A 26,901-nucleotide genomic window follows, 5' to 3' on the forward strand; every position below is an offset into this window, starting at 1 on the left:
TGAAACACTAGACTACTCACTGATGTTATGTACTACTACTAGCAAGCAGATGCAGTGCCATGCCTTTCTCACTTCCTCATCAGCAGTCCAAGGATAAAACATTGCATTGCGAAAACCAGCAGACCAGACGCTACAAGTACTACATCAAAAACCTCATCAGCAGGTCAACTGTGACGCAGAAGCAGCCACGCACGCATACATCAGATCACAGCGCAGCAACAACCATGTCGTCATCAGCAGTAGCCACTGGTCACTGCGGAGATCATGCAAGAACTGGAGCGCACCGAGGCCGGCATTTCCGGCCACGGTTTCCCGCAGACTTTCGCCACAGATCCGGGAGCTGCTGCTACTCCCTTGCAAGAACAGAGGATGATCAATAAGCTCTCCTTACATTGCAAGGTTACAAGATACTACCACACTACTACCAGTAACATTGCAACTAGGCAAGAACAGCAACAGTAACAAGGAAGAACAGCTACTAGTCTAGAGCGCGACACGATTATTAACTCGCTTTGGTTCCAACAACTACTTAGCCGGGAAAACTTAGCATAGATCAAGGGGGAAAAGGGGTAGAGAGAGACGCATCTCTCTTGGGCTAAGATCATGCTGCATGTTAAGCAAATCTGCAGCTGCAGCTGCAGCCGCTCTCTTCCTCTCATCGCCTTTGGTGCCTTGGCTGCTAGGTGGTGGCGGCGGCGGGGTGTCAGGCGTACACGACGCCGGAGGAGAGGGCCATGAGCAGGATGGCCGCGCGCTCCTCCTCGCCGAGGCGCCTCCTCCGGCGCATCCGCCGCCGCTGCTTGAGCACCACCTCCTTGCCGAACCCCACCGTGCGGAGCTCCACGGTGACCTCATCCGCCTCCGCCTCCGCCTCCTTTTCCCTCTCCCTCTTGGAGGCGGCGGCGGCCTTCTTCTTCCGCTGCTGCTGCTGCTGCTCGGCGGCGCCGGACTTGTTGGCGTCGAGGCCCATCGCCTCCCTTCTCTTCTTCCGGTACCGGATCCCGCACGCGTTGCACAGCGACTGCGACGAGAAAACACCCAGATCGGAACGGATCAGCCCAAAACGCACAGATCGGGGGCGCGGGCGGGGCCCAGCGCGGCGCTAGGGTTCCCCGGAAATGAGATCGGAGGTCGGATCGGGACTCACCATGGGTCCGCAGGGCCCCCCGCGCCAGAGCGGGGTCTTGGTGGTGTGGCACTCGGTGCAGGCCTTGGGCTCGCCGGAGGCCGGGCGCTCGTCCGGATCCGGGGACCCGCTCCCCTGCTGCGACAGAAATGAGAGAAGAGGCCGATTAGGACCCGCAACCACCACTCGAACCGCAGATCGAGCGAGGAGACCGCGGATCGGAGCTCACCTTCTCTACCGAGGAGTCCATCTCGGGCGCCATGGCCGGCGGATCTACCACCGCGGAACTACTCCCCTCCTCCGGCTCCAGCCTCTCGGGGGCCCGGCGCTCCAGCGCCGCCACTCCCCTGCGCGGATCGGGAGCTCGATCCGTGTGGGGGACGATCCCCGCCGCTCGGATCTGGCCGCTGGGGGTTGCGGCTGCGGCTGCGGCGGCGGCGGAGTAGCAGAAGAGGGGGACTAGGGGTTAGGAGCGGGAGAAGCGTCGAGTGGAGGGAACCGAAGGCGGGCGATGTGGTGTGGGGGGTGGATGGGTGGTGGGATGCGATGGACGGGTGCAGACAGTGGAGGGAGGGCAGAGAAGAAAAAGGGCGAGCCGGCCCCAGGTTTTGATCTCAAAATGGAGGAGGGAGGGAAAGAGGGGCGCGGGGCGTGGAGGGAAACAGAAAACCATGGAGGGAACCGGGGAAAATTTGGGCCGTATATGCGCGCCGGCGTAGGGTTTGCGCGAAATCTCGGGGCGGGCCGTGCGAGATTACTAGATTAGATTAGGCCGGCAGTAAAGTTTTCGGTAAAAGCGGGTAAATTGCGGAGGTTAAAGATGGGATTTTCACGATTTGGTAATTTACACTTGCACAGTAGGAACATTTTTTCCTGATTCATTCATTCATCTAGAGCTACTCGATTCCATGATTTTGGAGTGGATGTTCAGGGTTTTTTCGCAAAAAATGGATGCTCATCTTCATAAGAGCAACGCTTATGGTTGCGCCAGCAAGCGAGCGAAATAGCATCCAACGTGTGCAGCATTCAATGCGGTGCGGCAGTGCGAAAGCAACATGCAGCCAATAGCGGTGCCGTACAGGACTCTTCGCCCACTTCAGTCGGCGTCTAAGGAAACACTCGCTCGAGTCTCTCTTCTACTTTTTTACTCATTCACTGTAGCGAAAATGGCCTCTCAAGCCATATTTCAATATAATGTTTTGGTGATTGATATAGACAACACAACAGTTGGATTAATATGATTGTTAAGATGATCATTCTCAGCCTTTTAGGTTCAAGTGATAACAAAGAGAAAATAGGCGTAGCTAGGCCCGAAGGGCCGCCCCTACGGGGGTTCCTCTTCGGTCCAAAGAATTCGAAGATTGAAGAGACCATGAAGAAATTAAGTCAAAACAATCAAGACAGAGATATTTTAGTATCACCGGTTGAACCGACGCTAAGAAAATTACATACGTCGGTGTATTGACTTGGAGCATGCCTGGGAGTTTTGGTAACACCGGTTGAACCGACGCCAAGAAAGTTGAATACGTCGGTGCAATGAACTCAACAGCTGAGGCAAAATCTATACATCGGATGAACCGATGCTAGATATTGGTGAACGTCGGTACAGTTGTCCAGAGAGTTAGTTTTCCAGCAACTACACTCACCGGTTAAACCGACGCTGCATCGGTTGATTACGTCGATCGATTGAGGTAGCCGTTGAAGTATAACGGCTAGTTGGAAAATGCACTCACCGGTTAAACCGGTGATGATAAAAATAGGAGCATCGATTTAATCGGTGATAGGGCTTTTTGTCAGCCTTTTTTCAACGACTAGTTTGGGGTGTGTGGGCTATATATATGCTACCCCACGGCTCATTTGAGGGTGCTGGAGACCAAAGAAGTATACAAGAGCCAAATATCATCTCCAACCAACTTAGAGCTTTATTGTACATTGTCGTGGTGCTGCAAACCACGGCCGGGTGGCGGAAGGCACCCGCCCTAGCCCAGAGGGTGTGTACTCAGGGGGTAGCTAGTCTTAGATCGATCTCCCTTCAGAACACAAGAAACACAGCAGGATTTAGAGTGGTTCGGGCCGCCGGAGCGTAATACCCTACATCCACTGTGTGTTGTATTGCCTTCCCACAAGCGTGAGGAGGTGCGAGAGCTTGAGTCTGTATTGTGGAGATGATGTGTGAACCTCCTCTGCTGGCCTTGGCTCTTGCCCAGCCTGAGGTTTTCTAGCGGCGCTCCCTCCTTTTATAGATCAAGGGGGAGCGGATACATAGGACGTCGATGCCCCGACAGGTGGGCCCAACGTGAATGCGGCTACAGTGGTAGCGAATCTTTCCTTCGATATGCGTACTGCTGCTCTCCTGTCACAGGGGTCTTCTCTTGTTCCGTCAGCTAGGTGCCCGTTGGAGTAGCGTAGCTTGCGGCGTGGCCTGCTGAGGCTATTATGTAGCGTCATAATGGGTGAAGCCGAGCCGTCGTATCCGACTGTTACGGCAGACTGGCAGACGCGGCATGGGCGGCGCCATCGGCTCCACTGCCTTGGTAATACGCGATCAATAGTGCCGACTGACAAAAGCTGCCTCGTGCCCAGAGGCAGCAGATCCCGCCTCAACCACTCGCACTTAATGCGGGTGGGTGAGGGAGCTTCCAGCGGAAGGCTGGCGCCCGCGCCCGCGTCTGCGTGACACGTGGCGGCTCCGGACCCCACCCGAGCAGCTTGCTGAGCCGAGAGCTCACGGGGGTCCGGATAGGCACGTGGAGGTCCCGGACCTGCCTGCGGGAGTCCGGATGGCACGTGGAGGTCCCGGACCCGCCTGCGGGGGTCCGGGTCCGCGGCCACAGGTGCTGAGCATTTCCACCTCTGGGACACGTGGTGACACCGGACCCGTCCCCAAACGGGAAGCGGGTCCGGGACCGTTGGTCCGGTGAGATGGAGTCGGAACCCAGGAGTCCGGCTGCTCAGCTCCTTAGGGCGTAGTTACGGATAACTACGCGAGTCTTGGCACAGTAGGAGTGGGTACCCCAGTTGTAGGGTACCGACAGTGGCCCCCGGGCCCGCCTCGGGAGGGGCAACGAACCCGCAGGTGGGGCCACTACTGTGAGCAACTTGGCTGCTTCTGGCACCCAGCGGTGCGCGCCGCAAGGGTCTTGCCCTGCATCGTCCATCCCTTGGGTCACCTGCTGCATCATCACGTTTGGACCTGCACATGACTCAAGGTAGATGCTTAGTAGCGTGCCCACGGGTCCCAAATCCTGTTGGCTGTAATCCTTTGAGATGGATAGCTAGGTTCAGTGAACGAAGCTCAAGGGGCCGGCCTTTAGGTTAAGAGAAAGTCCGGACCTCCAGGTTCCCAGTCCTAGGTACTACGGCACTCATTCACAGGAGGTGGTGCGTGCAGGCTTAGGGTACGGAACCAGGCTAAGCGGCTACACGGCTCCGGACCTCCCCGGAGAATGAGTGCGCTTCCCTGAACCTGCAGGTTCCCAGGGGTCCGAACCCCTCTCTTCCATGAGGGGTCTCGAGCTAAGTCACTAACTAGCCAACTCAATTCGGACCACAATCACCGCACAAGAGTAAGAAGCCACGTGGGGGTTAGCGCAAACAGAATGCGTAGATCGAAATTGGAATGTAACATCCTTAGAGGCGAACTGAGAATAAACTTTTCCTTTATAACTAGATGTACATGAGATGTGCGATGTAAGCCAGAACACGGGTTTATGAGGCCGGAGCTGTCCGGACCTCCGGGCCCCCAGTCTTAGGTACTACGGTACTCACCCTAGGGAGGTAGAGCATGCAGGCTTAGGGTACGGAACCAGGCTAAGCGGCTACACGGCTCCGGACCTCCCCGGAGGGTGAATACGCTTCCCTGAACCTGGTTCGCAGAGGTCCGGACCCCTCCACGGGGGAGGCTCACCGGACTGGACCACACGGAAGTACTACATAGTTACAAAGGAAAAGATTTTATTCCCTGCTGGGCCTCTAAGAGTAGGACTTACAGAGATGTAGAGTCGGGGGTGCGACCGGAGTCGGCTTTCCGCCGGAGAGAGCCACTAGAGCCGGCTTTCCGCCGGAGCGGGCTTGGTGCGACCGGAGTCGGCTTTCCGCCGGAGCGGCTTGGTGCGACCGGAGTCGGCTTTCCGCCGGAGCGGGCTTGGTGCGACCGGAGTCGGCAGTCCGCCGGAGCGGGCTTGGTGCGACCGGAGTCGGCTTTCCGCCGGAGCGGGCTTCCTCTCATGAGTGAGGTATGCTGTGAGCTGGGATTTGTCGCTCCGCCGCTCGCAGCTTGTGAGGGGGCCCTTGACGGGTGCCCTGACTCTTGCCGGCGGGCGGCGCGCGCCGCCGCCAACGGTGGCTGCTCCACAGGCACAGTTGCCCCTGGAGCAGGAACGCGAGAGGCATGTGGCGTGGAGGACGCCACCCCCTCCGTCATCTCCACGTCGTCCACGCGAACCATGGGGACGAAGAAGATGATGAAATGCGACCAGCTAGCGCCCCTACCTGGCGCGCCAAATGTCGTGGTGCTGCAAACCACAGCCGGGTGGCGGAAGGCACCCGCCCTAGCCCAGAGGGTGTGTACTCGGGGGTTAGCTAGTCTTAGATCAATCTTCCTCAAGAACACGATGAACACAGCAGGATTTAGAGTGGTTCGGGCCGCCGGAGCGTAATACCCTACGTCCACTGTGTGCTGTATTGCCTTCCCACGAGAGTGAGAAGTTCGCTAGAGCTTGAGTCTGGATTGTGGAGATGATGTGTGTACCTCCTCTGCTGGCCTTGGCTCTTGCCCAGCCTGAGGTTTTCTAGCGGCGCTCCCTCCTTTTATAGATCAAGGGGGAGCGGATACATAGGACGTCGATGCCCCGACAGGTGGGCCCAACGTGAATGCGGCTACAGTGGTAGCGAATCTTTCCTTCGATATGCGTACTGCTGCTCTCCTGTCACAGGGGTCTTCTCTTGTTCCGTCAGCTAGGTGCCCGTTGGAGTAGCGTAGCTTGCGGCGTGGCCTGCTGAGGCTATTATGTAGCGTCATAATGGGTGAAGCCGAGCCGTCGTATCCGACTGTTACGGCAGACTGGCAGACGCGGCATGGGCGGCGCCATCGGCTCCACTGCCTTGGTAATACGCGATCAATAGTGCCGACTGACAAAAGCTGCCTCGTGCCCAGAGGCAGCAGATCCCGCCTCAACCACTCGCACTTAATGCGGGTGGGTGAGGGAGCTTCCAGCGGAAGGCTGGCGCCCGCGCCCGCGTCTGCGTGACACGTGGCGGCTCCGGACCCCACCCGAGCAGCTTGCTGAGCCGAGAGCTCACGGGGGTCCGGATAGGCACGTGGAGGTCCCGGACCTGCCTGCGGGAGTCCGGATGGCACGTGGAGGTCCCGGACCCGCCTGCGGGGGTCCGGGTCCGCGGCCACAGGTGCTGAGCATTTCCACCTCTGGGACACGTGGTGACACCGGACCCGTCCCCAAACGGGAAGCGGGTCCGGGACCGTTGGTCCGGTGAGATGGAGTCGGAACCCAGGAGTCCGGCTGCTCAGCTCCTTAGGGCGTAGTTACGGATAACTACGCGAGTCTTGGCACAGTAGGAGTGGGTACCCCAGTTGTAGGGTACCGACATACATCATATAGCCTTAAACACACTTGTGAGAGTGCTTAGTGCTTGTAATAGGGACTAGTTCTTGCGAGAGTTCCCTTGAGAGAAGTCTTGCTGCGGCAAACAATCCTTGTGATCCGTCGTGTGACCCTCCGACTTGGTGTGGAGTGGCAACGCCACTTTGTGCGGGGGAAGAGGAGACCCCCTCTTTGGTGGAGAAGCTCCGTAGTGGATTTCGGCTGGGTGACCGAGAGAGACGGTGGCGGTGCATGAGACTCGGTGTTTTTTGGGCACTTGCCTTTGCTTGCCGGCATCGCCTTAGTGGCGTAGTGCAAGACGGTGATCGGAAGAGCCTCGGTGTCCCGTGGACATAGGCGTTTGTGCCGAATCACGTTACATGACCATGTCTACTCGGGAGTTTGCATCCCTCTTGCACTTACCTCTTTACTTACCATATTACGTTTCCGCATTTACTTTATCTTGCGTGCTTTTACTTTCCTAGTTAGTTGGTTTAGTATTAGCTATAGGTTGCAAGTATTTTGGGGTAAATAGAGAGTAGTAAAGATAAACCTTAGTCATAACTAGCATGTATAAGATGTGTTAGATTTATCTTATACAAGTAGTTTGAGCCCTAGGTTAAAAAGCAATTAGCGACCTTATTCACCCCATTTTCCTCTAGGGTCGGATACCCCGGTGATCCTTACATCCACGTAATATCTCGTCGATTCCTCGCGAACCGTAATACTTGCTCTAAGAACATACTTGTGTGTGACGACAATTCCTGGAACATCATTTCGGAGATCTCACACCATCGTTCAGGACAGTGGAGATCTCCCTCTGTCGAGTCGTTCTGCTTCTTGTGTTCCAAAGCAAGTTCAGTCTAGGCGATAGCATATCTGGCCCAGGTACCAGGAGATCCAGCCAGTCCCCAATTTTCAACCCTCCACCACCACCTCTGGGTACTCCTACAGTCCTACCTGCCTCTCGCCGGCTCCCTGCGTGCGGCCCAGCAGCGCGCGACGCCCGCCCGCTCACGTGCGGCAGCGCCGCACCAGATCATGGTCCAGACCGACACTAGAACCCAAAAAGAAAAGCAGAGCCGCCCGCCTCGCTGCGCGGCTCGGCTCGGCGCACCAGACACCACACCACCACCCGCTGTTTGCTGTTCCGCCAGCCCCAGCCGATCCTGCGCGGGGCGGGTGCGTTGGCGGCAGAGCCGCAGGCCCGCGCTGTCCGCCGCGGGAAAACCCTCAATTTCCCCGCCCACGGTGAATTGACGCAAATGCCCTTGCGCGCTTTGACCGGTCGGACCGCGCAATCTGGGCCCTGCCCGACCAAAGCTTCTGGAATGTCGTGTGGCACATGGGCCTCTCTATCTGGGTTTAGTTGCAGCCTTGCAGGACGACGACGTCTGCGGGAGGGCACTACATGGGCCAAAACAGAAGACGTGAGCGAACAACCGAACGGGCCCAATACTACAGCCCACTAACAGAGCGCGCATAAACCCTAGGCCTTATCGGGTTTGGGGAATGAAAACCCCTTTCTCTCGCCGTCGCCAATTTGCCTCCTCGGAGCAACGAGCGGCGCGCGCGATGGCCGCCGGCGGGAGCGATCTCCGGAGCCCGAAGAAGCGGAAGCGCGAGCACGCGGAGGGGAAGACCAAGCCGCGCCCGCAAGTTAAGGGAGGAGGGGACGGAGCGAAGCGGAAGAAGCACTCGGGTGCCGGCGGCTACGCGGCCCATGGCGCCGGCGAGGCTGTGGCGAAGAAGAAGCGGCCGATTACCCCCAAGGAGAAGCGCCTGGCTGCTAAGGTATCTCTAAGTGCGCGTTTGTGTCTGTGTTCACAACTGTTGGAGCACGGGCTTCGATAGAGGCCGTTAGCTTTGTATTTTGGCTGAAATTGGACGTCTTGGACTGTATCAGGAGATTTCAGAGGCGAGGAAGATCAAGAGGAAGCGGCATTACAGCCTTGAGAAGGTACTGTAGTGATAATTTTTGTTACCGCATGTTCTAGTTCGGGGCTCGCAGTCGCATCACCTGTTTTCAGGTCAGGTTATGATTCTAGCAGTACCACTTTTTGCTGCAAATTGTAACATAACTTGCATTATAATCAATCAGTGCATTTTGGAGTAGTGTCTAGAGTTTATGTCCACACTTAAACCTGTATGTAGTGCCCAGAAGTCGGTTTCTGGTAGCACTACTTACATATTAAATAAGGAGGTTGTACACTCTTGACTATTGCGTGGCAACTGTCCAAACTCAATAATCCTACTAAGGTATCCGATATTAATGTGTGCCTGTGCTTAAACCTTGCCTGAAGTTTAGCAAAGCCCAACAGTTTGCCAATCTCAATTCTCGTTTGCTTTGTTTACACCTAAATACTTGCAGGAACCACTGTTTGCCTACATGGCCGTTTACACCGTTTACACGGCGTGTAAACGCTACTCGATGGATAGCCGTGTAGGCCGATTACCTGTGTAAAGCTGTTTTGACCGTTTAAAAGTCCATTTAAACGGACTATTTGCTAAACGGTGGGTGACCGACCGTTCACCGTTTAACGTTTAGGCTAACATTGGCAGGAACTAACGAAACTATGGGAAAAGATGAGATGCCACAATGTGAGCAAAGAGGAGAGGTCCAAGTAAGCATTAGGATCGAAAGCCTTGTATCTTATGTTTCTGCTCAAACATTGACAGAATTTGCACCTTTCCAGGCTAGTAAGTGGGGCTATCCGAAAAATGGATGGGAAGTACTTGGATATTGCTGGATCCCATGTTACTGCACGTGTTCTGCAAGTAAGCTGAGCACATACAATATTTATCAATCTGCTGTGCATGTTGTTATGTTGCTTGTGCCCTGGTTTTTGATGATCTGATATTTCCTTTCAGACATGTGTAAAGTGGTGCTCACAGTCAGAGAGGGATGCTATTTTCGATGATCTACAACCACATTTGCTCACTCTCTCTCGCAAGAAATATGCTGTTTTCCTTGTCAAGAAGCTTATAGAACTTGGTAAATTTTGCTTAACTTTATATGAGGATTGGATCATATGTGGCTATGTTAAAGTGTTGCATGATGGTTTCATATAATCCTTATCTTCATTGACCTCCTGTTTGCGGTTGCAGCCACTAAAAAACAGTTTGCCAGTTTCATCTCTTCTCTTCATGGCCATGTTGCCAAACTTCTTCCTCATACTATAGGAGCTGCAGGTATGTGTAATATGTACTGGATAACTTGAAACTTGTCATTTTCTCGTCATATGTGTAGACCTGCCAGAGTAAATGTTTGCATGCCACTTGGATGCGCATGTTCCTACATTCTGTATAAGTATTGAAATTAGATCAACGTCCCATACTAATCTGTTGTTTTCTCTTTCAGTCGTGGACTATGCATTTCAGCGGGCAACACAACCTCAGAAAAGACAGTTGTTATTGGAACTGTACTCCACTGAGCTTCAGCTATTCAAGGATCTGACTGTGCAAAGTTCCTGCAGGTTGATACGATATACATCCTGGAATCCTGGTCTTGTATTTTTAAATTTTCTTTGCTATTTATTATCTATGAACACCTTTTAGATAGTAGTTATAAGCTAGAGCTTAGCATGTTTTTATTTTTCCATCTGTTTTATTATGAATTTCTCAACTTATAGTGGAGATCATTGCAATTGTAGTTATCGTTATGGATTTTTTTGTCTAGATATTACAGTTCCATGGATTCTTTTTTTTTTAATGGTAAACCCTAGTTCAACTTCCTTTTCAGTTTGTTAGAGACAATCTCCAAGCTTGGCTTGCAGAAATCATCTGTCCTGCAGTATATGACTATTGAGATTCAGAAAATCTTGGAGAAGGGTACTGTTGAGTATTTCATAGTACACACAGCAATATTGGAGTACTTTACAATTGCAGATAAGGTAATCATATTGTATGCTGTGTTCTGCATATGTTAGGCTACCTGCCCTTTCCTGTGAACTTATTCTTCAGTTTACCAAATTGTAATTTATACTTGGTTTTTTAGACCTCAGCTTTGGATGTGATTCGTCAACTTATCCCGCTTCTTACACAAGGGGCATCAATCATAGATGAAGATGAACCATCAATCGCTACTGAACTACCAAAGAAAACAAAATCTAAGAAGAAAAGGTTGTCAGAGCCACTTATTGTTCGGATCATGCAGACAAAGGAAGGATTAAAACTAGCTATTAGTTGCCTCAAGTATGGCAGTGCAAAGGTATCATAGTTACTAACCTTTTCTGTACAAGTTCTCATTATGTCTTAAGGCCAATCACCTTCTGCACAACTAACCACTGGTGTTTTATTTGGCGTTGCTTTAATTTTGTAAATTTTGTGGTGCTTCTAAAATGCAAATTGATTTATGCACTACACCGTACTCAGTATTCAGTTTTCATTTTCTTTTTTATTTATTTTCTGGTGTATGGTTTATCTTCATACACAAGACTAAATTGATATGGCAATGAATTACAGGAAAGGAAGAAGATTATTAAAAGCTTGAAGGGGCACATTATGAAGCTTGCTCTGAATGATTTTGGATGCCTAGTAAGTAATGACTGTATTTGCAATTATTTTCGCTCTTAACTTGGGAAATGTTGGGTTTTTATTGTGTATAAGGTGTTGCATATGATATAGACATCTACTAACACATCTCTTTTCCCCCCAGTTCCTTATCAGCATTATTTCCATTGTTGATGACACAAAACTTGTTTCTAAGGTTGGTTAGCTACTGCATTTTGCTTTCTGTGAGAGTCATCCTCTGTTACAAGCAGTTAGAAATTGGCGACACTAATAGTTTTTCCTTTGGCCTGGTAGATTGTGATCCAAGAGCTGGCAAAAAATTTGAAGCAACTCATCTTGCACAAAGTACAGTTTCCCTTTGGGCAAATGGTTTATCTTTATTTCATGGTTTGAAAACTTTTGCACATAAGACAACTTACTAATGGGTCTCCTCGCTGGAACAGAATGGGAGACGGCCATTGCTACAACTACTTCACCCTCTTTGCTCACGCTATCTGTCTCCAGCTGATCTGGCTTGTCTGAGCTACAATGTGCCTTCTCTTAGTTCAAGGGAGGCAAGTTAGCAACTCTCTAATATCCACATATTCTCAAGAGAAACACATGCTAAATATTTGCTGTTTCTGGTTCAGGGTGAGGCATCAGACAGTGCTACAGAAGTTATATCAGAAAATAAAGTCGATGCTGTGACTGATAAAGAGCCTGATGGTTTGGAAGGCACGCAGATTGTGTCTGAGAGCAAGAAGGATCCATCACAAAGGCGACATGAATTGTTGATCAAAAGTGGGCTTGCTGAGGTGATGCTCATACCTATTCAACTACAGTGATACAGGGACATGCAGCTTAATCATTATTTGAATCGTACACTAATTCTTGCGACATGAGTTAGATATAATTTGTAGGTGACACTGTCACAGAACCCTGAATGACCAAATCATTCACAGAAACTCTAATTGCAGCATTTCCATTCACTAACACTACTGATCAAGATAAGTAAAAGTAAACTCTGCAGTTGTAGGCCTCCCTCAGTATTACCTGTTTATCCATTGTCTCTTTTTGTCTGTGTTGGGGTCTATTTTGTATCCTAAGTAATATATAAGTTATTACCCTGCTTTTTTTGGAACTCACCAGTCATGCTGATTATATTTCTGTGCCATGGCCATTCTTGTGGTTGCACTTATCTGGGTGGAAATCCATTTTTCATGTTTTATTGGAAGCATGCTTGCACCTTGTGCATGAAAATTGATGTATTGGCCTTGGCCATTTACTCCTGTTGCAAAATTGCAATCTGGCTCTGAACTTATAATATTGAATTTTACCTTCCTGATTTTTTTTATTATTTGCAGGCTCTTGTCCAATCTTGCATCGAAGATGTTGGTGAATTACTTCGAACAAATTTTGGCAAAGAATTATTATATGAGGTGATCTCCTCTGTCATGGCTGCATGCAAATGATGGAATCTGCTCTATCGATTGTTTCCAAGTTATGTGCTACTCTTTTTGGCATCTCCTCCATGTCCACCAAAGAAATTCCTTGTAGCATTAATTCGTAGGATAACCTATCTTTAACCTAATAACGACCTTTGTTCATTTTCATGACATGTTAATTTATGTACAAGTCCAAAATTTTACTGACAAATGGTAAATTTTGCGGACAATGAAAATGTGGTATGGATTCTTTATCTAATATATGGGAAATTTGTGTCAACTAATGTGAATATTCTTTGGGATGTGTTTCTAGTTTTTTGAAGTGATGAGAATCTACCAGGAAAAACTATGTAACTACAAATAGATTATTTTTATTCTTGCCCTTGTTTGCCTTTTGACTATTCTCATTGTATAAATTTCATGATTGTTCTAACTTGAATTGCATGGTACAATTTGCAAACCTGAAGGTTGCTGTTGGTGGAAAAGACAATGTATTGGAAGGCGTCACTGATAGGGTCCACATGTTGCATGATGCAATAGCTTCTGATGCAGCCCAACCAAAGACGGAAGATATTGAACATGCCTTTGAGAACTTCTTTTCCAGCCGTGTGATCAGAAGAATGATAATTGACTGTCCAGCGTTTGCGGTCACCCTCTGGAGAAAGGCTCTTAAAGGGAAATGCAAGATATGGGCTGAAGGGCACAGGTTTGTTTTACTTGTCGATATGATATGCCATGAACTTAGTGCTTCCAATACTCATGTGGATAAAAGTTCGAGTATATCATGCTGAACATTGAACTGATTTACCATTATTGCCTATGAAACCTCGACAGTTCAACATTATTTGCTCTATGCAACGATTTATATTTTGGACATCTTGTTATTGCAGTTCCAAGGTGGTCACAGCTTTCCTAGAATCTCCGAGTTCCGAGGTGAAGGATCTTGCAAAACATGAGCTGCAACCGCTGATTGATACTGGCATTCTGAAAGTGCCAGACCATAAAGCTATGGAGAAATGACTTGAGCGGGCGGAAAATTTTGCATCAGAAGTGACTCGGCGGGCAATCATTCCTATGTAGCCTGTAAGTTATTGTTACCCGAAGACGTTCTGCTGATAACCTGTTGTCATTCGTTGAGTGCATGCCAGTCTTTTGTACCCTATATAGGCAGTAAATCGGATCCAGTACTTTGTAAACTCGAAATCAATCCTTTTATTTGTATTTTTTTTCACTTGACAGGTAGTATATGATTTTATTTCTTAAGTGCAGTATTTGATTTGATGGATGATTTTTTTGTCTCGTTTATACTAAATCATATGCACATGGAGATTGAGGTAGCCCTTGAGAAGTGTTCAGGAAATATGAATCTGAAGTAAATCTGAGCACTAAAAAAAGAAAGAAAATCTGCCCTTTTATGCTACTGCAGTATTCAGTGTTCACGCACGGTTGGTGTCGCAGTGCGCTCTGCGGCGGCCGCCGCCCTCCTGATCTGGTTGGCAGGTGACTCGCCTCCGCCTCTGCCACCGCCAGAACTCCGCGTTGCTATCCCGCACGCTGAAGAGCGGGAACGACTGGCGCCGGCGCGCACGCCGCGGCGTTGCTGTTCCGCAGGCAGCCGTCGATGACCCGGACTCGTACCGTAGCGCCTGCGATGCCGGCGCGGGTCTGCTAGCTCCTGGCCGCCGCTGCCTGCGCACCGGCCGGCACCCTCTGCTTGTTGTCGGCCGTGGCGCGGAGCCTGCCGCCGCCGGCGGGCGACGACCTGGCTTCGTGGCGGTCATGGCACCCTGGAGCTGCGGGCACGGGCGCTGTGAGTCTGTGCGCCAAGGATTTATCTAACGAACTATATTTGGATGTGCAAAACCTGAGCTGCAGCCACGGCTTGATACTTGCGCAAAAAATCGCTACTAGGTACTAGCAGTAAACATGGGGTGGATGCCATCTCTTTACCCACGTTGACACCACCTCTGCCCTGCCGTCTCCAACACACCAGCAGTCGGCCAGACCCTTTCCTCCATCCTCAATCCTTCGGTCCTTCCCCAAACACTGCACATAACGATAACCCAATGCTTTCTATTATTTTCTTCAGCGAGAACAACCGCATCCACTGCTTGCATTTCACCTGGGCCAACAATTTCAAATTCCATAGTCCAGTCATACTAGAATATTGGATTAAGAAATGCTTCTGCACCGTCAACACCTCTAGAACTGTGTACCTCCAAAGTGATCTCAACCAGAATTATTCCTGCAAGTGCAATGGTAGCATCAGATCTTGTATCACAGGATGTACTTGCCGACAGGCGCACAGAGGATTGAAGCAGCTCACCTGTTTCACCAACAATACCGAGGCAAGTTTTCAAACTAATTCGAAGTCCTCTCAATCGCCTTGCACGATCTTACAGACACGAGTCACAGCACTTCATGTGACAATGTGCACTCATACTAATGCAACGTTACACCTTTAAACAAAACAAATGTCTCGTTCCACAATTACAAAAATCATTTGCCAAAATTTAAAGCATACAATGAATAAAAATATTCGACCCGTTGAGGAAATATCTCCCCGGGTTTAGCATAAGATTAAAAAAAATCAACCACAGGTCATACAATACCATGAAAATGAAAGCGAAACGAAACATATAATTGGCCGTGATTTTGCTTCAAGAATAATGGCCCAAGAACTGAGTCTTTACTGTATGATGGCAAATCTGAGGTCGAATGATTTTGCTGGAACGATGAAACACCTTTTGGTATGTTGGCATTTCAGTCAATCATACTATTCATTAACATTCAGGGCAAATTTAAGTTTTTCTCTTTTCAATTCATCGAGAATCACCTTGGTAGTCCCTCCAGCCTGGCCATCGACAGTCAAGATCACATCATGGATACTTTCAAGATTGTCCATGCCATGAAGACCTTCCAACCTTTTGAAACGCAGTTCAAGCCTTTCGACTGCTGGCATAGCTCCTGCGGAAAAGTTGAGTGATGGCAGAAGCGGTATGAATACGCGAAGCAGCTTGAGCTTAAGGAACCCTCCAGCTGGCACAAAGATCTCGCCTCTGTATTTGGACTTGTTCGTCCCAAGAATGGATGCTGTATCAGGATCATGTTGTGCTGCACAGACTGAGAAGGTGAGGGAAAACAATGCGCCCAAGTTGCTGAGGAGCTTCAAAGTTTCTGTATGTAGAGCTGTTGCTGAAAGGGCTAATTTAACAAGATTGCTGAGATCAGGGAGCCATTTTGGCAGTTTAACAAACCTGCCAGAGAGCTCAAGAGATGTCAGGTATATTGGAGGGGACTCCATGGCGTCTAGCATGATAAGGAAGTCAGATGACTCGACGTCAATGACTAGAGTTTTGAGGTAATAACCACTGAGGTACTGGATGGAGGAGATTAAATCCTTCAGCATCTGATCACTCCTTTTTTTGGAGACCAAACTCTGATCACTGGTTCGGAGCTTGTAAATGGCCAGCTTCCGGAGTCCGGTAAAATAATTGAGTTCAGATGCACTATTTGATCCCTCGGCAATCTCAATCCCTGACAACACGTGCAGGGTCTTCGCTGCTCCCTTGATCTCTCGAGGCACCTTCAGGGTTGCCCTTGTTTCCTTGTCTCCACCAAGTATGTTACTGATTCGTTCCAACTGACCTACAGATGGAGGTAGCTCACGAACCTTGGTCTCCCTTACGTCCAGGGTTTCCAAGTACTTGAGATCCCCAATGTTGGAGGGTAATTTCCTGACATCCGTTCCACGGAGGCTGAGGTACTTGAGTAAGGTCATTCTACATATGTCCGAAACACTGACACGCTTCTCATTAAAACCCTGGCAGCCTTCAAGGTCCAGTACCTGCACAATACCAGCTTTAAATGACTTGAGATGCAGGTGTTCCAGGCTCCCAAACACCGTCAGTGATCGAACATGAGACAAGTTCATGAGATCTGCTTCCTTTGCACGCTTGGAGTCAGTGCTTTGGAGGGACAGCCTGCGAACCTTGCTGCTTCGTGTTGGCATGGACCACTGTCCACCAACCACAGTGGCAAAATTCTCTTCGCCTGCCTTGGAGATGATGTATTCGAGCACCATGTCATGTACTTGACATCTCTTTACCTTCCCATTGCTGCTGTGCTCTATGGGCCGTATTATCTTCCTATCGACGAGTTGGTTAAAGCATGTCTCTGCGACATCCTCCACACTCAATCCCTGCTTCTCACTAACAAAACCTTCCGCTATCCAACGCCTGATCAGCCGCTTCCTTCTAATCTTGCGCCCCTTGGGGAATAGGCATAGATACAGAGAACAGGTCTTGAGATCACTGGGCAACGCAGTGTAGCAGTAATTGATAATCCTCATGAATTCCTCAGGTTTATGGCATACTTGTGGTTTTGGAAACAGGGACTCACAGACTTCAATCCATTCATTTTGCTCTGTAAGCGGCTTGGATGCCACGAGACCTGCCATGGTAACTATGGGCAATGGCAGGCCACCACACATCTCCCAGATTCTTGCAGGTACCCGGCCCTTCAGGCCTGGCTGCCTGTCTTCCAGACTTTCTTCAAACAATTTCTGGGCATCATTCCGGGGCAGAACTTGCATTTTATGGAAAAGTTTATGGTGAGTAAGTGATGTCTTCGCGACAGCTTCAAACCGTGTGGTCACAATAACTCTGCTACATTCAGCATTTTTTGGCAAGCAGCTCCAAATTGTCTGCCATGTAGATGAAGACCAGACATCGTCAATTAATAGTAAATACCTGCCAAGAGATGAAAGAAAGGAAAAATACATCAGTACGATTTGTGTCAGCTGTCAGTAATGGGCGAATTTCAATATCCTGTGCACGAGTTCACATCAACTTCCGAGCAAAGCAAAATGAATGAATACAGTGGCAGAGCTCCGTGTCCAAATTTTGTTAAAGCAATGGTTAATTTCACCAGTTAATTGCCACTATGTCATCCTCTTACTGCCCCCTCAATTATTGGCAAGCTCCGCCCTCAATAGATGGTGGTGATGAAATTTTGGACAAATTTGAGAAAGAATGTGACATATTAAGGAGTACAATGGTGATGGAAAATCACAAATAAATGTGAAACCCAATGGATTTCTTGGAAGAGGACGTAGTCAACAGTGAATCGGAAAACATGCACCTACTCAATACCGTAGAATGGGGATGTCTCACTTAGGCCGTGGCCTCCCGATAGTACTCAGCTCATTTATTTCTTGTACATACATAGATTTACATTTGTGCTTGTATGAGAAAATTCATTTAATGCTAATTGGAAGGAAAATGCCGCAGCAAATAATTTGTACATGCATTTCTCACAATATGACACTTCTGCAAATAATGTGCCCCATGTTTTTCAATTCCCTCGTCTGTATCCTAGTGCATTAAGAATAATTAGAATAAAAGTTGAAAACATAAATGGCCAAGCAAAAGCTAAGAAAAATTCTCAAGGGAAGTGATAATAGGGATTGGCCATATGGATCCAGGTGCAAGAGATGATTGTCAAGCAAAATAGAAAAACATATTCGACGAACCAATTGAGTGAACAGATTATTGTTCTAATGAACTACTCCCTCAATTTCCTTTTGTAAAGCATATTTTTGTACATTATGACAAGATTTTGACCAACAATTAATAACCTATTATGTATGTGATACAAAATCATATTTATAGTAAGTGCTTTTCAATACAAATTTAATAACATGACATCAATTGTGCTATATATAAAAGCTAGTTCTAATAAAGTTATTGTTAGTCAAAGGATTATCATAATGATACAAAACACATCCTGCATTTTGAAAGTGGGGGAAGTATTTAGGAAAGAAAGAGGATGAAGTGAGTAAATATCACAAAACCTCGTCAAAGTTACTGAAGTTAGGGGTATTATGATTTGTGGCACATAGCAGCCACATATGACATATCCTAAGTTGTATGGTCTTTTATTTTGGATAACCCACTCATATTCTGCCAACATTATCATCTTTGATACAATAGCACCAAAACAAAAAACAAATAATTAAACCGGTCATCATAGTGAAGTAGTCAACAACTCAACATTTCATAGATTTCCGACATGGAAATAGTGTAAGTATGCATAAAACATGCCATGTTATTTAAGATTTAATAAATGGGGGGTTTGATTTTTGTGAAACCATAATACCGGTGGTTACTTGCCACAACCTATAATGTCCAGGGTTTTCTACACTGAAATTCAGTCTAAATATATATTAAGAAGAACTCCCAATGTAATGTCAAGGAATTCTGAAAAGCCCCACTTAAATCTAGAAATAGTAAGAGCAATTTTTACTGGAATATATATGCTACTACACACGTAAGAACAATGGAATTAATCTCTTGTTTAATATTGAGTAAAAGGTAGTGCCGTACCTATTTCCTTCCAGGTGTTCCCGCAGCTCCCTTGTTATGGCTTCGTGCTCCTTGGAGGTTGTGCCATCTTCCACTTGACTACGCGCGCACAGCGTAATTTGGCTGAACCTGCTCGTGTGCTTTTGGAAGAAGCTCATCATGCTTTGTGGATCTGGTGATGCTTGATTTTTCTTCGCAAAGGTGCTTGCGGTGCTAAGGATCTGGCCTTGTCGGTGCATGTTGCTCTCCTTGACTCGATTCTCCTTCGAGGCTGTCCCATCTTCCATTTGACTACGCGTGCACAGCGTAATCTGGCTCAATCTGCTCGTGTGCTTTTGGAAGAAGCTCATCATGCTTTGTGGATCTGGTGATGCTTGATCCTTCTTCGCCGAAGTGCTTGCGGTGCTACGGATCTGACCTTGCTGGTGCACGTTGCTCTCCTTGACTTGCTTCAGTATGTCCTTGAGGACCTCATCAGGATCCGTGCCATGGGACACGGTGACCATTGCCCGGCGCTTAAACTTAACCCCGCAGTTCCGGTAGAGCGCCATGGCGGCTGTGGTTTTCCCCACGCCGCCAAAACCGAAGATGGATAGCACGCCAAGCTCCCTCTTCTTATCAGAGATGAGCCACTCCTGGAGCTTCGTCATTTCATTCACCCCCACCGGCTCGCTGATGCCGACGAGCCGAGGGGTTATCTCCTGATGCTCAGCGGCAAAATACCCTCCCATGCTACTCTTCTTCTTGGCTGGATCTGGATTGGGGACGCCATACCTGTTGCGCCGTTCACCCACATGCTGCGCCCGCTTCTTGAGTTCAGCAATATTAGCAGCAATGTTGCGGCGTGGCCACCATGTCCGGAGCTCGTACAGGGCCCCGACGATGATTGACCATAGGTCGCCGCCCCGGCGGTCGGGGTTGAGGCTGTGGGTGAAGTCGTCGACGCAGTCCTCGATGTCGTAGGCGACTTCGCGGATCTGCTTCATCCAGTCCTCCGTCTGGTCGTCGGGGCCGTCCTTGCTGTGGCTGAGGTTGCTGAGGAAGGCCTGCATGCTGGCGAGCTCGTCTCTGATGAACTGGATGTCGCCGCGGACACCTCGGACCAGGGTGTACTCCTCCGCGAGAAGGGTGCCTAGCTTTGTCAGGAGGGACTTGATGGTAGCCTCCGATGCGCCCACCGCCAAATCCATGGCGTCGCGCGCGGGAGATCGCCTCGCCGGAGGTGGTGGAACAAGGAGAAGATTGGAAAAATGGGAAATAACACGCATCAGTCAACCAGTTAGGCTGCGCGGACTCATCGTCTTCTATTTCCTTTGTTTAAAAATATATTTTATTTTAAAGTTAATTGGAAGTATATCATTTGTCGGATACCATGATTAGGGGACCTAATCAGTGTACTAAGATCACCCTGACAAACGCGAACACATGTCAGGCAACCGGGCCCATGAAGGCCCACGGCCTCATTCTAATCTGGAAGAAAGGAAAAGACTCAAAAGAAGCCCAACATGCAGCCCATTCGCACCCCACTCGGGCCCGCGGGACGATCTCCGCTTCGCTCGAGGGCTCCCATCGGGACCCTCGAACTGCGCCCCTCATCTCCGCCTCGCTCGAGGGCAGCGAACCTCCCTCGAGCGGGCAAATCATCTCCGCCTCGCTCGAGGCCACCCCTCGGCATAAGGGACAAACGGCCTTGTCGCTCAACCGCCCGCCGTACGGAGGCATTGAATGCCAACCACTCCTCTACAGTGCTCAGGACAGACGGCGTCAGGCCGCCATTCCCCACAGTGGCTGTGACCGGAATCCCATCCGCCAACTCCGGTCACTGCTCCGCCATCCCGGACGCTGTGGCAGCACTGTGAGACCTGCGACGCGGGACGAGACACGCTCGGCACTGCTCCCATTACTATTTTGCCAACTCCGGCCGTTCGGACTCCACCTCATCACACGCATGGCCCCGGACCCGCCTCCTGCTTGGGAAGGGGTCCGGCGACGCCACGTGCCCCTCAGGAGGGATAGGCGCGCGCGCATGCAGCGCATGGAGGAACAAGGCAAGGGGGGTATGGCGCGGTTCGGCTCTGCTCGGCGTCGAGCTCTGCCGTGGCTCGCCGGGCCGGCGCGAGCGACGAGGTGGCAAGGGGGCACGGCGGCTCAGCGAGGCGGGACGGGGTGGCAGGGAGGGCGGCCGCGCAGGTGGGGATGGGGGCCAGCGTCGAGCAGCGCGGGGGAGAGCGCGGCGGTGAGGAGAGGGAGGAAGGAGAGAGAAGGAGGAAAAAGGAAAAACAAAAGGGAAAAGAAAAAGAAAGAAATAGGGAGAGGAAGAGAGAGAGAGAGCGGCGGCGGCGGAATTCGCGGCGGTGACCGCGGGCCGAACGAGCACGCGCGCCGGTCAGCGACACGCAGCGCGTTGCGCGGAACAAGGGAAAGAAAGAGATGGGACGGCGATTGAATTCGGGTGTCGGGACGGCGAAAATTTCCAGGAAGGATTTTTCGGGAGATTGGGTGCTCGGGCGGGGAACGAATTTTGAACGGATTGAGCTCAACGATGAAAATGGAATTTTTAGCGAGCGATTTATTTTGGATGAATTTTACGGGTGTTACATTCTCCAAGCTCTTCTGCTGTTGGGCCTTGCTCGCGTTGCCTTTCATATAAACATTGCCGGCCCAGTTGCACTTTTCCTGTTCGCTGCCACACTTGTTTCAGGATTGGTCATCCTGATGTTGACACGAAATGATCACACATCAAGGCCCGAGAGCCCCGTACGCCAAGCTCGGATCACACATCAAGGCCCGAGAGCCCCGTACGCCAAGCTCGGACTGCACTTGATTCAAACCAAGGCGTGCCAGTCAATTTGACCTGTAAATTGACAAGAAAACAGCAAACCGTCAAATTCAAGAGTGTATCGGCTGGATTTCCGAATCACCCTTATATAGCGTATCGGCAAGGCTCTGCCAATACAGAAAATGACAGCAGATCAGGTATAAAAAGCGTGTAATAGAAGCGATCTACAGTGAATCGGCAAAGAACTGCCGATACCGATATGCAGCTAGACGGCTAGATCTAAAGCCGACACGTGCCAGGTAACAATATTTAGAAAGAATTAAAGTATTTTTATTAATTATATGCCTCCACTTCGTATGGTGTAAAACTTATTAATTATATGTCTTATTAGAACTATTATATACATGCGAAGTAGACATATTTGTCTTGAATGGATTACTGCCATATTTGTCTTGAATGGATTACTGCCATATTTGTCCTGATGAAGTAGACATGCGAAGCTGATTGTAGTGATGGACTGCAGAGACTCAACACCGCCGGGTTGGGGATAGACCCGGTGGTATAGATACTCAACACCGCCGGGTTGGGGATAGGCCCGGCGGTGTAGAGCATCAACACCGCCGGGTGAGGGCTGGGCCCGACAGTGGAGCCCCTGTTTTCCCTTTTTTTCCCTAGCCCGCGCGCCCACCAAATCTTAGTCGCCACTCCAGACTCGGCGCGCCCAATCCCCAATCCCCGGCGCCGTCCACGAGGCCCGTCCCCCGCCCCGGGCTCCAGACGCGGCGCCGTCCCCGAGCACCGGCGCCCCGTCCCCGAGCCCCGGCGCTGCCGTCCCCGAGGCCATCCACGCCGCGGCCGCGCTCGCCCCCGTCCCTCGGCCCTGCCCCTGCAGGGCCGACAGCTCCGCCGCGGCCTCTCTCGACGGCGTCGCCATGCGGCCGCACTCCCGGCGCGGATCCCCCACAACGGCGTACTCGCGCAGGTCTCTGGTATGCGTACTTGCCCTCCTCCCCCACTTCCACCTGGAGGATGGAAGTGATGTGTGTCATGTGCTCTAGAGTGATCTCTTTCATTTCTTCTCTTGATGTGCGGTGCCTCAATACGCTGTGGATGAGAAGGAAAATTTTCCCACAATGCGCAACCTTTAAAATCAGTAAAATATATGTAAAACCTCTGTATATTCGGTGTCTCAATATGCTGTGGATGAGAAGGAAAATTTCCCCACAGCGCTCAACCTTTAAAATCACTAAAATATATATAATACCCCTATATATTCTTGGTTGTATCTTGTATGGTTGCATATGGATATTTGGGCATGGAAATGAAAAAAGGTATGTAGTTCTGTTCATCATATTTCAGACAGAACAGTTCATATACCGTGCAGTGGTACAAGTATATACTGAACTGTCTAAGCACCTGAAAAAATATGAAAAGCAGTATTCATTTTCATTTAACCAAGTCAAAAATTCATTTAATTTTCAGTAAGAAAACAAATACCAGTATGCCACCCAATTGTCACTCAGATATTTGTCCGAGCATGTGTGTCATAGAAAGCATTACAATATTGCTTCCACATGTGTGTCATATTAGACCGTAATTAAATAAAAATAGCTGAGGTAAATTTTTTGGCTGTAAAGTAATAGATGCCTAATGTAACATGTAAAGTAGTATATGCTTTCTTTTTTGGCTCCAAGTTTGTCTTCCTCCTTTTGGTTTTGCTTATTTCTTTCTAGGTCTCTCACTTGCATTTTATACTCCATGAGTTTGATTATCTTCAGTTACTCTGAAACTATGTAAGATTAATACTTAACAAATTATTAGGTAACCACTGGCTACTGAATTAAAATTAAGACGCAGTCCTTATAAGCGTATGTCCATAATAAAATCAGGATGTGGTGGTGGATATATATTTCTATACACTGTGGACTTCAAGTGACAATCAGAAATAAGAACCATAGCTAAATCTCTAAAGCTAATAAGGACGGTTAATTGCCATGGGGGTTATTTGCCATGGGCCGATCTGATAATAACGAAGTGCTTTATTTTTTTCAACAGAATAATGCCCCGTTTGTATCCTATAAACTAATATAACGAGTAGCATTTCCTTAGAAATAAACATACTGCATTAATATACTAAACATGGACCTTTAGCATCAGTGTTTCCCTGGTGGTTAAGCCCTAGCCACCATCAACTAGTCCCGATTTGTAATCAGAATTTTGTTATTCCAAATAACTGTAATTGCAACTCAGGGTTGCCCACAGAATTACGTTCCCAATTCATTCAGTCAAATAACTGTACCAGAGGTGTTTCTAAGTCGATAGTTGGAAGGAAAATCAGATTAGCGAAGTTACGGCCTCTTGTTGAACCTAGGCAGGGAAGGGTCACTGGTTGCACCATATTTTTATAGAAAATGGATAGATCTCCGCAGACTGATCGCAAAGCCCAGTTTTACAGTATACTATCTCAGCTCACAAACTAATCACAAATAAGTTGCACCATATAGTAGATCTTTGATCCTAGCCCCCAGTGTTCTGTTCCTTTTCCATATTACCTTGTTCTGATGGTATAATACTTTGTCAGACGTCATGGATGCATCACGTCTTATTTTGTGGTGTCAGAAAATGCTGCTCTGTGCCGTAAGCTTTTTGAGCAAACCATGTTTCTTTACTCATATGCAGGTATAATGGGGCGATTTTCACGATTCAAGTCTCGTCGTGGGAAACAAGCTGAAGCTGAGAATAATGCGGAGAATGATGATGGAGGGGCCCGTAGTAATAGTGAGGGTGGAGGGGATGGAAGCCCTTCTGAGTACTTAAACCTCAACCAAAATGATGAGGTAATTCATTGTCGCATATATGTATGCTCTTCTAATTGGTCAATTGTAGGAAATAACTATTCAACATATGTGCAGGCGCCAGCTCAGACTGAGGAAGAGACCACGATATCAGCTGCCAGTAGGGCCAAACGAGGTCGGAACAAGATGCCTAAGGGTCGGTCTCTTATTACCGAGCTCGATGAATTAGGTGAGCCCGTCGCTCCTGTCAATGTGATGGGGCCATACAAGTCAGCTATTGGGGTGGTGGTGAAGGAAAATGTGCCCATCACGTACAGGTATTGGAATGCGAAGGATAAGACTTGGGTGGTACCAGACTCAATCAAGGAAATATGTTGGGGCAAGTTGAAAGAAAAGTTCATCTTCCCCGAGGATTCAGAGCCATTAGCACGGCGTCGAGCACTGTTTCTCATGGGCAACTCTTTCAGATACTTCAAATTTACCTTGAACAAGCATGTGAAGAATGAAACTGAGCCAGATTGGAAGGATTTTCCGAACCAATGACCTTTTTGGGAACAGTTTGTCTTGTACAAGAGGTTAGAGGAGGCACAAGCTAGCAGCGCCACAAATTCATAGAATTGTAGGAAAAATGATAAGCCCCATAAGACCGGCTCTCGTGGGTATATTAGAAAAATACCCGAGTGGGAGGAGCAGGCAGAGAGATGGGTGGGATCCTCGGGCCGTGAGGTATCTTCTAGCGAGGGGTGCATACTACAATCCTGATGGTTCCCTTGGTTTTCGTGATCGTGATGCTGAGGATCTTGGACGCAAGATTCATGAAGCACACGAGGCTGCTTCCACAGGCGCTTTCGTGCCAGACAGGGAGAACGATGAGCTGACTCGAGCACTTGGATCCAAAGAGCACCCAGGGCGCACACGTGGGACCGGTAATGTTCCATGGAGGTTTGCCTTCCCCGAACATTTGGGCACATACAGGAGCCGTGGGAGGAGGAATGCTCAACAACAGGCCGAGTGGCAAAGTCTTTTACAAGCTGTCCGTGAAGAAGTAAATGCAACGAATGAGAAGTTTCGGGCTGAGCTTGTGGAATCACTTTCCCGTGGTGCTCCCTTGGCACCAGGAGAAGCAATGAGAGATGCTGCGCTAGATCTTACAAGTCCACAAGGGTTGGTTCGGAGTAGCTGTGGAAGCACTGCGTTGCCTGAGGAGGATGTTGGAGTCACCTTCCCTGTGGATAAGATCACACAACCAACAACCTGCAAGCTATAGATCCATCAGAAGTTCTTTGATATGAAGGTGGCTGTAGGTCAGGCTTGGCCAACCGGCGAAGGGGTTATGCTGCATAATCGCCCTTTACCTGAAGGTTATGCAAAGGTTACCGTTGATTCTCTTGTTAAGAGGAAATACAAAAATGTGGAGTTGGATATCCCCGGCGATGACAGTAGGTTGCTAGGGGATAACATCGGAGGATTTGTGGCATGGCGGAAACGCTACATAATATTTGAATCAGAATCTGAGTCATCCGATGATGATCCTCGAGAGTCACCGGAGAGGGACCTACCTCCTTCACCAAAGTCCAACAGAGAATCAAGCCCGCCGTCACCTCAAAGAGAGCTAACTCCTCCTAGCCCTCCGAAAAAAAGGCGAACATCATCGAGAACACAGAAAATATCATCTCAGAAGCAATATTCAGAACCGGCAGAAAAACCGGAGGGACCATGTGAAGGGACGGGCAAGAAATAGGTGAGTGGAAGCATAACAACGCTACTCAAAGAAAAAGGAAAGAAAGTAGAGGAGGACTTCATAGTCCCCAAAGGTGCAATGGACCATTTCTTAAACTTAATGAAACTGCCGCAAACTGGAAATAATCAACCTCCGCTTTCAGACTATGAGCGAACTATGAATATAGAGAGGTGGCGTGAAGGAACCCGAGCTGCACACAAGTTAAATGTAGCTGAACGGGCCGCATTTTGTGAACAAAACAACATGACAGAGTTAGAACTTCTTCAAATTGAGTATGGAGAAGATTGGTGGAAACAACCATTGCCACTACCACCGATTACCTGGCAATTTGAATTGGGGAAAGATCTGGTGGCCCCAGAACAAATCCCGAAGCTACCCACAAGAATGCGACAGTTGCATTCTTGGTACAAGATGCAAAAAAGTAAGCTGTTTGGGGCAAGTTATCTTGATGAAGATCTTCATAAGGGGGAAGGCAGAGTGTGGGTTGATTTCGAGCACTTGTATCATTTCTACCAACAGGTTGCTCTCGACGTTTCAATTATGACCTTGTGGACTGTGT

General features: G+C 49.0%; 4 protein-coding genes across 6 annotated transcripts; 2 read left to right on the top strand and 2 right to left on the bottom strand.

The window, feature by feature from the left end:
* Positions 1-354: 354 nt before the first annotated feature.
* On the bottom strand, positions 355-1,794 carry LOC120691630 (GATA transcription factor 16-like). Of its 2 annotated transcripts, none has more exons than XM_039974774.1 (3): positions 1,356-1,794; positions 1,148-1,261; positions 355-1,021 (listed from the first exon to the last, which is right to left on the bottom strand). In XM_039974774.1, the coding sequence occupies exons 1-3, from the start codon at positions 1,386-1,388 to the stop codon at positions 704-706; spliced, it is 465 nt and encodes a 154-aa protein (XP_039830708.1). In that variant the 5' UTR covers positions 1,389-1,794; the 3' UTR covers positions 355-703. The 2 variants fall into 2 exon arrangements, with proteins under 2 accessions (XP_039830708.1, XP_039830707.1); XM_039974773.1 differs by having other exon boundaries at positions 1,148-1,264; positions 1,356-1,761.
* Positions 1,795-8,235: 6,441 nt separating this feature from the next.
* On the top strand, positions 8,236-13,950 carry LOC120691097 (pumilio homolog 24-like). 2 transcript variants are annotated; one of them, XM_039974060.1, is made up of 17 exons: positions 8,236-8,520; positions 8,633-8,686; positions 9,289-9,350; positions 9,423-9,504; positions 9,598-9,721; positions 9,835-9,918; positions 10,088-10,202; positions 10,469-10,619; positions 10,724-10,936; positions 11,191-11,262; positions 11,384-11,434; positions 11,533-11,583; positions 11,682-11,792; positions 11,868-12,032; positions 12,582-12,656; positions 13,130-13,368; positions 13,553-13,950. In XM_039974060.1, exons 1-17 carry the CDS (start codon positions 8,239-8,241, stop codon positions 13,680-13,682), a joined length of 2,061 nt encoding a protein of 686 aa, XP_039829994.1. In that variant the 5' UTR covers positions 8,236-8,238; the 3' UTR covers positions 13,683-13,950. The 2 variants fall into 2 exon arrangements, with proteins under 2 accessions (XP_039829994.1, XP_039829995.1); XM_039974061.1 differs by lacking the exons at positions 8,236-8,520; positions 8,633-8,686 and adding an exon at positions 8,732-9,097.
* A 1,130-nt stretch (positions 13,951-15,080) lies between these two features.
* Positions 15,081-20,298, bottom strand: LOC120693235 (disease resistance protein PIK6-NP-like). The gene is made up of 2 exons (XM_039976645.1): positions 19,049-20,298; positions 15,081-17,413 (listed from the first exon to the last, which is right to left on the bottom strand). The coding sequence occupies exons 1-2, from the start codon at positions 20,293-20,295 to the stop codon at positions 15,439-15,441; spliced, it is 3,222 nt and encodes a 1,073-aa protein (XP_039832579.1). The 5' UTR covers positions 20,296-20,298; the 3' UTR covers positions 15,081-15,438.
* Positions 20,299-24,075: 3,777 nt separating this feature from the next.
* On the top strand, positions 24,076-25,144 carry LOC120693325. The gene is made up of 2 exons (XM_039976742.1): positions 24,076-24,643; positions 24,719-25,144. The coding sequence occupies exons 1-2, from the start codon at positions 24,464-24,466 to the stop codon at positions 25,142-25,144; spliced, it is 606 nt and encodes a 201-aa protein (XP_039832676.1). The 5' UTR covers positions 24,076-24,463.
* Positions 25,145-26,901: the final 1,757 nt, after the last annotated feature.

Source organism: Panicum virgatum, chromosome 9N (genome assembly GCF_016808335.1).
Source record: "Panicum virgatum strain AP13 chromosome 9N, P.virgatum_v5, whole genome shotgun sequence".
Lineage (NCBI taxonomy): Eukaryota > Viridiplantae > Streptophyta > Magnoliopsida > Poales > Poaceae > Panicum > Panicum virgatum.